General features: G+C 39.5%; 1 protein-coding gene across 3 annotated transcripts in view; it reads right to left on the bottom strand.

Moving 5' to 3' along the window:
* Window positions 1-870: 870 nt before the first annotated feature.
* LOC134633832 (adenosine kinase-like) overlaps window positions 871-15,215 on the bottom strand; it is a 138,576-nt gene continuing 124,231 nt past the window's right edge. For 2 of the 3 annotated variants that reach the window (XM_063482919.1, XM_063482918.1), the window contains 2 exons: window positions 3,705-3,791; window positions 872-3,396 (listed from right to left, as the gene is read on the bottom strand). In XM_063482919.1, the coding sequence (XP_063338989.1) occupies window positions 3,272-3,396; window positions 3,705-3,791 (212 nt within the window). In that variant the 3' untranslated portion in view covers window positions 872-3,271. Of the gene's footprint in view, window positions 3,397-3,704; window positions 3,792-15,215 lie in introns of all 3 variants that reach the window. The other variant, XM_063482920.1, reaches the window with a different exon arrangement.

The raw sequence follows: 15,215 nt of genomic DNA on the forward strand, positions 1-15,215 counted from the left end.
GACTTTTTTTTATTATTCTAAATATACATATATACATATTACACATTTCTTGCATTGGCCAATACTATCCAGCGCCGCAAGGGATATTACACCCCTCCATCCTAATCTGTTAATTAACTTCACCAAGCCCAAGGAAGAGCAATAGTTGTAAGCAATAATGTAGATCATTAAATTTTCAGTTTTTTTTTTTTTTAAGATTTGCGCTCGCCTCTCTCATTCACCAACTCTTTAGCAGCATTAGAAATGCCAGAAAGCTCATTTTTCAAGCAGTAATACGGATGTAATTAGGGAGAGATAATTGGTAACTTCCCATCAGATTATGAACACATACAGTACTGTACAAGAAGCCTTTAAAAAGACTTTAACCAAGGAGGTGGTGGTGGTGGGGGAGAAGAGCCACATTTGATGTGTAATTTGATTTGCATTCATTTAACACGCGTCTTGTCATTTTTGCCATTATGCTGCATCTTCATCAGACACGCTCTCCTCATTACCTCCATGACCTTGATGTTTTCTGTTGACCTGCAGATCACTCACCATCTTCCTCCCCATGCAGTCCTTGACATTTGCTTGCATCTCCTTAATGATAATTTGTGGCAAAACATGCGCAAATAAAAATGCACATTTCCTTTTAGGTGCAGTCGTAAAACCGCAAAGAGTTCAGATTTGATGCTTTCAGGACTCGCGTCACGATGGAGGCGCTGACCAAAACCCGCCTGTGTCTGGTTATAATGAATGCCACCCTGGGCCCCAGCAGGTCCTCCACTGCTGCATGGGTCCAGGGATAATTTGAATTGGAGCATGTGCCATTGCAATCTGCCCATCCCTCCCCCACCACCACCACCACCACACACACACACACACACACACACACAGACACACACCCCGCCACCTCCTCCTCAATCCCTGCCAACTGCCGCACTGGTGTTCACAAACACTGCTGCCCATCTGCGGGGCAAAACACTGGCCAGGGCCCCAGTTACTCCTTTGCCTGCAATTAAAATGATGCTCAATTAAAAAAAAAAAAGTAGGCAAATATCACAAAATTAAGACATTCTTCTCCCTGCTTCAAAGCTCACAGTGTGTTTAACTCAAACCTGTAAATCTTGTAGATTGGTAAGCAGAAATGGAGCAGCAAACACACAGCACAGAATTGTAAAAATGTAAATCAGACGTACAGTTTTCCATGTCTGCTTTCTTGCCTTTTGCTTTCATAAAGCGAGGCAAAAGTTAACCAGCAAAAAGTGGGGGAAAAAAGTATGTTTGGTAGTTTCCTTATTGTGGCAGGCATTCTCATTACTTAATCATGGCTCCCTCTTTTTGTGTTTGTGTTTTGCCATCTGTCATCTTGAGAAGCAAATGAACCAGCTGCCATGGAGTGTGATCTTGCCCAATCAGAAATGTGGTCCTTTTCAAAGCGCATCTGTGTGAAACCTTTAAAAAAAAATGCTGATTGAAAAAAAAAGTGTCTCAAAGTTGTTAATAACATTTTGGCTGGAGAATATTTTCACCTAGATGGCCCCAATTAGCATAAATGCATAAACGATGCCTCATTATGAAAGCAGGGCTGCGTGTGCGGGGAGTGTAAATACTGGATTCCTTCTGATGTGCTCAAAGAAAATAAAACGACAATATGATGTAACAGGTTGTGCGAGGGGAACCAAAAAAAGAAAAGGAAAAAAAATCTCAATCACACTTCTTTGTAGAACAGATAAGTGTTGAATTATTTTCCACAAAACACTCGAGACACTGCCCGACACTTCTGCTGGCCCTTAGTGAATAGGACAGGAGGAGGGAGGCAGGGAGGGGGTGGTGCTGGTTGGAAAGGGCCTCCCTCTGATCCCCTTCTCCAACCCCCAGCGACAGCACAGCTGGGTACGAAGGATCAGCCTAATTTTCAGGTCCCTCTAATGACTCCAGCGAAGAGCGACCGCTAATCCCTTAAACTGAGAAAAATGATCTCCTGCAGCCCTGCAGTGCAGCTCCAGACCACAAGAGTCCAGTTAGGACCCAATAAGCATGATGAGGGGTAGGGTGGAGGGGCAGCTGAGCAGAGCCAGGACACCAGGTCCGTAATGGAGGGTGCTGAGCCATCCAAAAGTGATTAGCATGAGAGTATGTGCCTCTGGCTGATTAAATAATGAGGAAATTCACGAACTCTGTGGGTTATAACATTGTTTTCATATCCTCTTTCTTTTTTATATCTCCTAAAATAAACATCACCTCTGGGTTAAACAGCTCTTAGATGTCAAAATTCTCCAGGAGTCTCATGGTGGGATCAGTTGATTTATTTCAATAGTACCAAAAAAACATGTTTCACTTTTATCTCATTATCTATTCAGATTGTCAGTACCCAATCCCTGATTGCTGCAGCATGGCAGCTAAATATTAAAGGAATACTCTGAAGTGGAAATGTGGTATAGTTTCCATTTTACAGCCCCCCCCCCCCCAAACAGATTACGCTGAAAACTTTGTACCTTACAGCTTTGCGCTCATAGTTTTCACTGCTAATTACACCACTTCAGTGTCACTATCATCTTGTCAGAGTGCAAAAGCTCCAGTTAAATAAGCGTAATTAGCGATTTACAGGCAAAGCAGTTATTGTTTGAAAAGTAATAAATATTAGGATAAATAGTAAAACTGAGAAGTGGCTTCTGTGGCAGGAATGGCTTGAGAAGTTTCTGTAAATATATCTTTATTTTTTGGGCCGTGATTCAGGGTCCATGAAGAAGTCACACGTACCTGGAGAAACCTTTCAAACCACTCTTTCAGGATAATGCACTTCTCTGCTACTGATCAGCTTATTATTTGCCTTTAACAAGTTCCCAATAAATCACTAAAATACACAACCCCTAGCTATGAGGAGGAGTTACTGGGATACAGTGTTTGCTCTGTAGTGGGGAAAAATATAGATCAATGTTAGAGAAGTTTGGTAGATTATATTGATTTGTTTCTTGAGATGTGCTTACACATTTGACACTTTCCCACCGCCTTCTCAGGCTTGCAGGTATTCAGTTTTTCAGACCCAATAGACAGATTTTAGTGGAATAAACCTTTAAACATACACATATTATTCCAGTATTGACTTATATTAAAACATCAGAGCTGCTATTTTTCCTTTTTTTAACAGCTTGATAAAATAGTCAAGCTGAGGTAATTAGTCCCATGCAGTCTGTCACTGTGAATAGAAAATAAGTATACGTAAAATCCCGAAACATACAAATACAAGTATTTCTGTGGAAAAGACACGTGCGCAGCATTTTCGGGTACATCAGTGATAATCTGGCTTCTCTGGGAAGGTGCATCCGACCCGCCTGATGATGACATTAGCCGCGTAGTGTCCGGCCCGGATGCACTCCTCCAACGCGTGCTCTTGGACCAACGCCGAGAGGAATCCTGGGTAGACAGAAGAGCAGAGGTCAACCTGTAGCCATCCATCATTTCCGAGAATAGTTTGGGGAGTAGTTAGGGTTAAAACGAGCAAAGTACTAATTGCTTCTAGAAAAAGGGACCGCTTCTTCCTCAACAGGACCTAAATGATGGCTGTTTTATGTGGTGTTATGATCAGAGTGGAAAAAAAAAACAGGAGGGTAAAAGTCACACTCATATAATCTGGAGATTTTACTACATTGCATAGTTGGCCAGTACCAAAGGTTAATTGGATTGTACACAGATATGAAGATATGCACTTAATAATGCCATACCTCCAACAAAGGCATCTCCGGCTCCGTTAGTGTCCACAATATCATTCTGGTCTATGTCCAAAACAGGGAACATGGTCACCCTATCACCTGCAGAGGGGACACAAGAAAACTCGGTAATTAAAGTTCAACGTCAGCGTTATTCTCTCTCTTTGTGTCCCAAGTTGTAGCCTATTATTTCTCTCACTTCGTGGGGTCATTGCACACTGTAGGGCTTTCTTAAAATAAAAAATAATTGGCCATTTTATTTTAGCACTTCTGCACGGCGGTTTTTGCTCTAATTATTAAATACACAGCTAAAGATTATGTGCAGTTAATCATTTTTGCTTTCGCAGGACTAGTTAATCTTCACTCTGAATCATCGTTGTCAACAAAGGTGAATATCGCAAGGTGAATATTTGCTAACACTTTTTAAAATCCATGAACTACCCAAGGAGTAAATCTGAAAACAGGAACGGCAAACAGGAAACATGAATAATAAATGTGGCTTCTGGTCGAGCCTGGATGAACACGTTGCCGTTCGTTTTGGATGATTAGAGTAACTTTGGTTGATCTGTGACCAAATATCTAAAAAGCCAAACAACAAGCCAAGACGGAAACAGCGCTCAGTGCTGTCGGGTTCAGGTTACATTATTTACAACCACTGGTAGATTTTGTCTGCAGTGAGTGACTCATTCAGCCCCAGATAAACACTTTCAAAAACACAGACAGCAGGTGAGCGTAATACAACATACCGAAGAAATAAATAACGGAGACGTCACAGTCTATGTGAGTGCTGGAACAAAACTGTTTTTTAAACCTTGTTGTTCTCCACTGTGGGACCAGGAAGAAACTAAAGCTCTTTGCAATGGATGCGAGTCCTCAAGTAAAATCAAACCAGCCAATCGCTGTAACTGTTTGGTGGACGGGGAAGCTGGGCTCAGCTGTGACTCACCAATTGCCCTTTTAGACCATTTAAGAATTTAAGTGAGTTTCCAACCCATGACACCAAAGACAAAGATTTAAAAAAGACTCAATAAAGGCAAGATAAGATCAAATCAGTGATGGAGTTTCATCAAACAGGACGTTGGTGCCAGTTTTTATGCACACGGCTTCACAGGTTTCCTCAAAGTTCGGTTTTGAATCAATAATTGTTCCAAGATATTTATAAGACTGAACACATTACCCCGTCTGACCCTTAATGGACTTGACCTGGTGTGCATGAGTGCGTTTTCTGAAATCAACGATCACGTCTTTTGTCTTGGATGAGTTTAATTGAAGACGAGACTCATCACACCATTTAACAAAATCATCAAGGACCGGGCCGAGACCAGTCTCATTATTCTGGAGAAACTAACAATAACAGAGTCATTTACACGCGTTGTAATGGTTCAGTTTTCATACCTGCTGTGATACATATTTGCGTACAGGAAAATAATAACTGTCCTCAGTCTGCGTGCTCTGTTCTTTGCTGTCTGCTGTCACCTGTTGCTACCTGCTGCTACAAGTCTCTCTTCATGTACCTGCAAGTGCGCCTTATTGAGGCTTTATTGTGCCAGAGTGATTTCAGTATTTTATGTAATGTGATTTTAATGTCTCTGCTGCTACTCAGCATGTTTCAATTAGTGACAAATAACACAGCACAGTGTTGTCTTTAGGGTTGTGCAGTGTGATAACATATATCTGGTGATGAAATCAAAACCTCTCTCGTTTATTTTTTTTTTGGCCTTGCAGCAGTATTTTCCGTCATTTAATGCAATTTTGCAATCTTACAACACGCAGATGCAGGTGGGAACATGAATACCAGCATGAAAGGAGTTGCTAACGCTGTAGCACGGATGTCATTTGCTCTTGCATGACCCAGAAAGCTGTCCTGTGTAAATTATGCTGCACACCGTCCTCCACAAGGGGCTCAAACAGCACAAATCTCTCCCGTTGCTTATGCAAGAACCATGTGATGCAGTATGGCGAGAGTTTACAGACTGTCAGGTGCTCAAAATAAATCCCAGGGTTAAACTGTTTAAACTTGAAAATACAATGTTTGGGTTTTGTATTTTACATAGCAATATTTTATGTAATCATTTGCGTCTATACAGTAAAGTAACCAAATCACATAAACTTTAATAAACAGAATTTACTTTGTGATATATATCATTATCGGCATATGAGATTTTGGTCATATCATAGAGGGAATACTTAATCCGCATGAAACATTTACCTCCTGGATATTGTGGCTAAAATAATTCTCAATTACAATTTACTTATTGTGTTTTGTCTCCATTCTGGCAAATGACAACTGTAAAAAAAGTTTCTAACTCTAACTATGCAAAAACACAAACATCAGGTGTTATATAAATTACCATATTACCACAGGGGTAATCCATTTTATTGCTTGTAGGTCTTATATTGTGCTTCTTTGCCTTGTGCTTTAAATAGAAAAGGAACTATAATAGTATCTTGTAAAATCCTCTTCATTATGTCATTTTATGACTGCTTTACATGCTCAGAAATAATTATCACAAAAACACTTTTATACCACAGCTTAGCTTTGCATTGGGTGCTAATTGCCAAGTAATAAAAAGTTAGCAAAATTCAGTGCAGGTACACGGTTGCACGCAGCAAATCACATTCATAAGCTACAATCAGTAAACATTTGGCTTTAAATATTATATATATAAGAAAACTATGAGAACTGTTCTATTAGGTTCATTAGCAAATTAAATAATTAAGTATTATCTTAGCGTGGATGACAAGGTAAATATGATGTTAGATTAATGGACAAATTTGCAACATCCCTCATCCAAGAGCAGCAGATCCTCCAGCGCTCTAATAAATTAAAAACAATCATAGAGCAGTTGTGCCTGTGACTCATTTTAGTTCAGCACAGAATCCATTAAATGAGGCTCTCTTTATTATCTTCAGTGAATTATATTGCTTCAATTATCAGTAGCATATGCACTTCAAAGAGACTTCCAGTTTAAAGGAGAGGAAGAAGGAAAAAAAAGAAACAAAATTCTACCAGATGACAAAGTCTCGAGGTGTAGAGTGACATTAAATCAGCAACTTATGTCAGAACAATCTAAACCACACACACAATCTTCAAACAATCCAAGGGCTCTGGTGCCGACGTGAACCTTCAAAAAGGTGCAGGAGACAAAAGACTGACATGTGGATAAAAGGAACAAGAGGAGTCTGACAGACCTCTTATTGAGAAAAAGAGGTTGGGAGTTTAAAGAGAACATGAGAAAAAAAAACTACAAAAAAAAACTTGTTTAATGAGGCTCCCTGCTAATCCAACAAGAGCTTATGGAATATCTGCACTGCAGATGAGACTTTGCACATTATAATATTTTTGAATACCTTTCTTTTCTCATCCTAAAGGGCAAAAGATACACAACCTGGAGCTGAGCACATGCTCAACACCTGAAAGAAAATTACTGCACTACGCTAACTGAAAAACACACGTGGTCAGGTTGTGCTTGAAAAAGACATCTTTCAAGAGCAGATTGGGAGCGTGTCACAGGTCAGGAGTTGAAGATGTATCAGATTAAGAGTTATTGTGTTTTCCTAACAACACAATCTCTTTGTAAAAGGAACCAGCCGATTGTCACTTTGATAATAAATTAAAATAATACAACAATCCTTTCAGGATCAGCTAATTACTAGCGTAACGACTTTGCTTAATTAAAGTCACAGATGAAGCTCGAGCATCCTCCTCCCTCTTGAAATGATTAACTGCACATAAATGTGCTAATAATAAATTACAGTTTGTCATCTACTCTACGCTTAAGAATCTGAAGTCGTTAGATGTGGTCGCCTTTAAGGGATGCACTTTGCGGATATAAATTCGGGTGCGTTAAAATTTGAAGCCGCTGCACTTGTTCTGCATGAAACTGGTGTTCATTAGACGACAAAAAATGCCTCTTAACAGGGAATGTGTGGGTGTAAATATGTCTACGGAAGTTAAATGGTGAAGCAGCAGAAGGAGGAGTCAGGTCTCATTAGGAAAACAGATCAAAAACGAGGTAACGTCTCAGAAGAAGTGACGCTCATCTCTGTGGTAACACCACCCAAAGGTGACAGAATTCATTAAAAAGGGCTCGGATCTATTAGACCTACTGCTGTGAGATGGGTCTCTTTTATTCCCTGTGTCTTACTGGCTCCTTGTTCGTCTCAATATCAATTTTATCCATCATGTAACTAGTTAAATACAAATCTGCATAAAAATAAGTAAATATCTGTAGGCAGGGTTTCCATTTGTCTTTAGTATTTGGTTGCACGCAGGTGAGCAGATGATTCACTGAAATGCAGTTGTAAAGATTTAGTTTTTCATTAGATCATTCGTAAACGCTGATTGGCAGGTGGAACAGGACATTTGGACCGCTTTGGACTAGATATCCGCTGGCTACAGGAAACCCTGAAAAATTCCCCCCAGTCACGCCACAAAATCATAATCAATATCAATCAAGAGTCATCAGCCCTGAATGTAAATAACACCCTCATCTGACCAAAATCCAATTTTCCAAACATCTGTGGTTTGCAAGATGAAACAGTCAAATGCAGCCTCAGAAGGCTGTCCACAAACATCCTTGCAAAGTCGGGATTATGCTTTCTGAGTCCGCAAGTCTGCTCAGGTCCCAATGACATAAACTTGGTCATCAGGCAGCAAGAGTGAAGGTCAGCGCAGATGTCCACATGCCTGTCTGCTATTTGTGACCATGCAGCCCCGTCTGCCGCAGATTTACATTACAATCCACTAACTATGCATCTGCCCCAGGCAGTGGACTTCAGAGAAGTCGAACAGGAATAACTGCTCGGCTATTCATGCCCATGTTTGTAATATAATTGAGGGCAAATGCTGGAAGGTGGGTGTTCCTGATACTTGGCTGATCACGCTTTACTGGAGCGAGCTAGCCAAGCTAGCTGCCTCTCAGTAACTTTGTTCATATACAGAAGGCTGATTAATCACTGCAATGATCACATTCTCCTACATTTTGAGCTGCTGTGTCTGGATTTGTGCTTAAAGCAATTTCGTCCACTAACATTGGCACTAGAGGAGTTGAATAAATGTTATTTGTTTGGCTGATGCCTGCAAAGCAACAGAATCATCATTCAGTGACATCACCCTTCGTCCTGGGTCTTGATTCAGGGTTTTAAGCATTCTGTTTAATTCTTAGTTCTCTTATTACTTTGATTTATCTTATATTTTGCTATTTAGTCTTGAGTTTTTAGCTTAGTTCCAGCTTGTATTTCATTAGTTTCATCCTCAGTGTCTCCTTTCATCTCTTTGTCCTGTGTTAAGTTCACTTGTGTTCAGTCCCTCTACTCACTTCACATTTTACTTTTGTTTACTTTAATTCCTTTCAACTAACTGTTTCATTTCTGAAACACATCCATGTAAATCTTGTAAAAAAGATATAAAAAACATTTGTTTTACTATCCATATATTGTTTTTCTGTCATCTTTTTCATCTCACGCTCTCTCTCTTTTTCCTCCCTGGTGCTGATTGGCTGCAGAGGCTCACCTGGAGGTGGAGGAGGAGGAGCATGGCTTCTCTCTTACATCAGCACCAGTCTGTCTCCTCAGTTACTTTTAGCAGTTTTGTTTATTATCGGGCATAAGCTGAAAGTTTGCAGTTATAAACAGTCTAGTTTTAATTAGTTAAGTTACTATTATCAGTAATATTAGGTTAGAAGCGAATATGTTTGTTTTAAGGCCCTCTTCCTATTTGTTTCAAGAAATATCAAGTCTTATTTATGTTAGTAAGTAATTATTATGAAAAGTTCTACAACCAACAGCAAAGTGGTAGCAATATTCCACTTATTTAGGAACTGGAACATATTTGGGGGTTTGTCCGGGCTTAATTTTTGCCCAAACCTCAAAAACAATCATCTCTGATCCTTGTAGGGATTGCTCAACAAAAATAGTGTAGCTTTCTGTGCTATCTTTCGGTCTTCTTAAATATGATGCATTTGTAATGATAAAAAGTAATGATCATAAAACATTGTGACTGATCACCTCAGTGTTGGCAGCACAGTGCTTTCAATGCCATTTCCAGATCCAAGAATTTCTAGACACAAAGCACATAAGACATCCTACATTTAACGCCTTTATTCATGGCCAAAGTTTTTATACTCCTGCTAGGCCAGAGTTCATATAACCTCAGCGATGCAAATTATCGAATCTGACTGACATATTACCTCGAGTTACACTCCAAGAATTCTCCAGCCGTCTGCAGCAAAGATCTCACTGGCAAAAATCAGCCATGAAAATCACAATAAATAATAAAAAAAGAAACGATCCTGCCAAAATACTCTGTTGTTTCTGGCTTGTCGAACATCTGAACTCATTTCACAGTAATGAGATCGGCAACATTATTTCCAATCAGCATAACTCAGCTGTACTTATTTTTAAACACTACCACATTCCCGTTCCTAGAATTGAGTCTGACAAAAATGAGTGAAGCAGCAGATTGGTGGTGAATACGTGGGAGTTGTAGTATGGCTGTGCTTTGACAGGTAACCTGCACCAGAGAGGAGAAAAAAATGAGGAAAAAAAACTCAAAGGAATTCAAATACTTCCTTCCAGTAAGCTATAATTGTGTGCTTTTGTTAATTCACTCTTCATAATTCCCTCATTACAACTCTTGAATGGTGGTGATTAAACTTCAGAAATTCTTTCAACAGGCGTCTCTTTGAAATGAGTATCAATTAAGTCCTTTATTATCGGCTATTCTTTCTAACAATGACAATTCACTGCACAACAGTGACTGAAAAAGGCTTTCCTTTAAAATAAGTGACTATACGTGCAAATAAGACGACCTCCGTATAAGATGAAAATGAGCGTATGGAGCTTTTTCTTTTCTTTTCTTTTGACTCTGAGATTATTACATGCTATACTTGGTGATGTTCCAAACCTCAATAATGTTGCTTTGACAAGTGGATCAAATAGCTGGCAGGTCATTAAAATTAACTTTGATTCTGTGGCACTTTATCATCTACACAAGTAAAACAATTAATACATCATTTTAAATCCTGAGGTATCCAGCGACTGGGAATTACACATGAATATTCAGCTAAAATTCATGAGCTAAAGTGCTCGACAGAGTGAAACATCTTTATGCGAGAAACTTCCCTGAGAATACTATTTCTTCTTCTGGAATGATTCCTGTTGCGTTTCAGCCAAAAAAAATCGGAGCCTAGAGAGGAAAACAACATTACCGCTTTCTTGGCAAATGTGACAGGTTAGAAGCAAGTTGACATTCAATCTGTTTCCCCATCATAACCAGCATCTTTGTTCACAACTGAGTTAAGGAAGAAGAAGAAGAGGAAAAAAAGAAAAGAAGGACATATGCCTGTAATTACTGTAACCGCAGGCAAAAGATCATCGCCAACCAATATCCTTTCGGGGAGTCATGAAAGAAAACACTTCAATGTGAGACGCCAAGGAAAAAGAGAGGAGGTCTTTCTCATAGCGCAGGCGGTTAATTGATTTTGCCTATTATGAAGTAAGCAACATAAATATCCTCCTCTGTAAACCGACTACTGAGACGCGCTCAAGTAGGGCTTCAAATAATGCTGTGACGTTTAATTTGGGGCACTTCTTTAACAAACTACTGCAAAAAACTATGTTATTTGGAGGTGTGTGTGAGTGTGTGCGTGTGTTGTAGTCAATATTGTTTCTCCATCTGATGCAATTACCATGTATAGAGGAGTTTTTTTGAAATTTGCCTGCCTTGCCCCCTCGAGAGCCCTAAAACTCGCAGAGGAGCCGAGTCAGGCTTTATCAAGTCCTTATCAGCGATTAGAGCAGCAACCCCTGCTGAATGATCATTTATTAGATCTCCTCACCGTTTAAGGTTCAGGGCACAATGATCTTAATTACTGCTATAATGGGTGTATAAGCAAAAGCCCAGTGTAGTTCCGCAGTGTCAGTGGCAGCTAAATAAAGGGCCATTTTCCCCTGCTCCCAGCTCTTAAAAGGCACGTTTGAAGCGGTGGTGTGATGAAAGGCTCCAAATGAAGGGCAGGGGGGGAGAAAAAAAAGAACAATAACAAATTGACATCTCTTTTTTGGAGAATTATACCACGGGGGAAGGCATTCTCCCATCCTTAATCACTATAAAATGGTTTAACATGACATGCAGAGGCTGGCAAATGATCAAATCCTGACAGGAGGACAAATTGCAAACAAAATGAGAGATCAAGTTTATTAGAGCGCCGCCTCTGGGAAATGAAAATCTTTAATTCTCTTTTTACATTGACATTTATTTGGCTGGCGTGAATAGTGATGTTCACACACAGACACACCACGACGGATGCACCTACTACTGTAACTGCTCCACTGCAATGATAGCACAGTCAATGACATTTATCATGTTTGCCTTTGTAGCTGACACCTGAAACACATTGTCTTTCATCCAGCCGGCATTCATCATGTATTTTATATAAAGTTCACGGGGGCGCACGGCTGTGTGTTCATGCAGGAGCAATGAGGGAACCAGGCAGGAATTATCCATCACTTCCAGCACAATGGATGGATTCGTGTTGGTTTTTAAATGTCGGGACTCTCTTTAAAGAGTTCCTTTTAAATTCTCATGAAAGGAAAATTCACTTCGAGGAATTTGACTTTGATAATGAAAATTCAAATTAGCCTTTTCGATTAAAATATATGCATTTAATTAAGCCCGTGCAGTAACGCTGTATTACCGCTTATTAAGTGGAATCATTTTGGGATAATACTGACACATCACACTGTTAATTTATGAAGTTGTGTGATTAAATTAACAAGAAGAAAATGTTTAAATCTTTGTTGTGGAAGGTTTAAATGAATGAGAAACAGCATATATCAAAGCTGCCACTGTCCGTCCATCAGTCCAGCCATCCTCTTAACCGCTTTTCCAATTCAGGGTCACAGGGAAGCTGGAGACCATCATAGTGCAAGAGACTGGGTACACTCTAAACCATTCAAATATATTCTAAAGAGCTTGGAAAGAAAAGCGTCTGGACTTCTTTAAGTTGCTTGAAGACGTTTCACTTCTCATCCGAGAAGCTTCTTCAGTTCTAGGGTCAAATGGTGGAAAGTCCCAGATTTAAGTCCTAGGGGAGTGTCCCCCAAGGGGGTCATGAACCCCATTTTGATCCTCTACCTAATCACACGAGCCAAGGTGTGAAAATGGGTGTGGGTCACAATCAGCCAAGGTTTCGGGTTAGCTCATTGTGAAACCTGGCCCCACCCTATCATGTGATTTCCTGAGATTTCCTGAACAGGGGGTTCATGACCCCCTTTTGGGGACACTCCCATAGGGCTTAAATCTGGGACTCTCCACCATTTGACCCTAGAACTGAAGAAGCTTCTCGGATGACAGGTGAAACATCTTCAAGCAACTTGAAGAAGTCCAGACGCTTTTCTTTCCAAGCTCTTTAGACTACCATGACCTGGATGACTGAGAACCTTCCCAGATACATTCAAATATATTGTACAACAAAGAGCCACAGCATCAGATGCAAATAAATTTGATTTGCATATTAAAATCACACCTCATCTTGTACTTTTTCTTTCTTATATTATACTGGTGTGTTGTAGATTTTCTTTATTTCAGCTTCCAGTTTGGATTCAGGTATCAAACAACCTTTTTAAGATTAGGCTTTTATACTTTCCTTTTCATTAAAAAAACACCCTAAATCCTTCCTTAGTTACGCTGCAATCGGGCTACACTGCTGGCCTCCCACCATGCCCTTAGTGTTTCTTCTTCCTCACCATGTGTTTATGCACCACTCTGCATTTAACCATTACTCATTTCTACCCTCTGGTATCCTGTCTCTTATGTGCGTCTTCTTCTCAGTTTGTTAGCAGCTATTATGTTTTCTTCTTATTACTATTATTATTATTGGCCATTGAACTAAGTTAATTCAAGGAATGGCATGATGTGCTGACAGTAATGCAATCCCATTATCATTTAGCCAGAAACATCCCAAAAAGTTGATTACTTTTCATCAATTGTTTAAAATTCCATATACACCAGCTGCGTTGTCATATAAACTGCGTTGTTTTGCATTGTGAGATAAGGAAATTCCAAACATCTTTTATACACCTAAGACTTTCCTATAATTTCAAAATGTCTACGTTAACAAGCATATTTTTATTTAAGCTATCAAACTGTGTCTGTTCTTTGAATTGTTGCGGTTTAGTAATGATGCAAATAGATAAATTCTCACTTGTAACACACTCATAAATGACTAAACTTGTAATAAGAAGTCCACTACGTTTACAAGAAACGGTGGATCGATCCCAATCCACACAGTCTTATCGCCACAGGCTAAAGATGGATAAAGGTCGGCAGCATCAGTGAGGGGGCAAATTTCTCCAGATGACTGGACAGGTCGCACCCCCAGGCGTATGGCTGCGCAGAGCGGGGGGCTTTCCCCTCATGGCCGAGAGGTTTGCTGGACAAGGATTTAGGGCGAAATATCGTGTTTGTTTATTATTTTTATCATTGTTTATGCATCAGAAGTTGTTCAATAAACCATATTTTTCAGCCACAGTGAAGTTCAGAAGAGAAACCACTTGTTCTTGATTGACTGATCACTACATCTCTGCATCTTTACCCGACTTTTTGCACACTGCGTCACAATTATTATAAAATCCCATACATATCAGCAGCATACTTGATAATAACAACACTTTTTGTTTTGTTTTTGTGCATACATTTGGCATAGTGCCATTACAGGCACACTGGGACATAAGAATATTGACATCTAAAAATACTGTGTATTATACTTAGGTTAATATTCATTTAACTACTGAATAATTTTTTTTAAAAACCCATAAAAAACATGTTTTAACCCAGAAAAATGGTTAAAAAATGAAATGTTATAACCTAAAAGTTTACGTTTGTTCATTCATTTAGAATTGTTCTTATATTTACTTAATGCAAAGTCTTCCTTTAGCTCTTATTTTGGTCTCCATCTGAAGGAGCACCATCAGGCAACTGTTAATGGACAGGTAGCTTAGAGAGAATTTATTCCAGTGCTATCACTGAAAACTGTTTGGCGATAAAAAAAAAACCAAACAAAAAATGCTGAGAATGAACCAAATTTCAACTACAGCTCTCCACAACGGTACAGAGGCATTATAAATCTCTGTATAGTTGTGAAAAACTGCACAGTCAAGTAAATATTCTGTGAGCTCATCACTTTAAGTGTACACATTTACGTTAAACATAGCTGATTTATGCACTGTTAACACAAAAGTATTCATTACAGCTGCTTTATTCTTTATCAAACCAACATAGTCTTTTGAGAATCTGGACAAAAAGGCAGCACGGTTTATAGATAGAAATAAAGGCACCAGTAAATTAAACCGAACGTCAGCTTATAAATACTCTTTCCAGCAGTATGAAATTGAGAATGCAGGACACATGTGAGGACACTGTCCTGCAGCGCTAACAGTCTTGCTGTTGCACTGCCTCGCCGCAGTCCCCAGCGATGAGTGATATGTTAGAGTCTTTACCTGAGGCTATCTCTCCCCATGCAC

Source organism: Pelmatolapia mariae, linkage group LG8 (assembly GCF_036321145.2).
Source record: "Pelmatolapia mariae isolate MD_Pm_ZW linkage group LG8, Pm_UMD_F_2, whole genome shotgun sequence".
Taxonomy (NCBI): domain Eukaryota; kingdom Metazoa; phylum Chordata; class Actinopteri; order Cichliformes; family Cichlidae; genus Pelmatolapia; species Pelmatolapia mariae.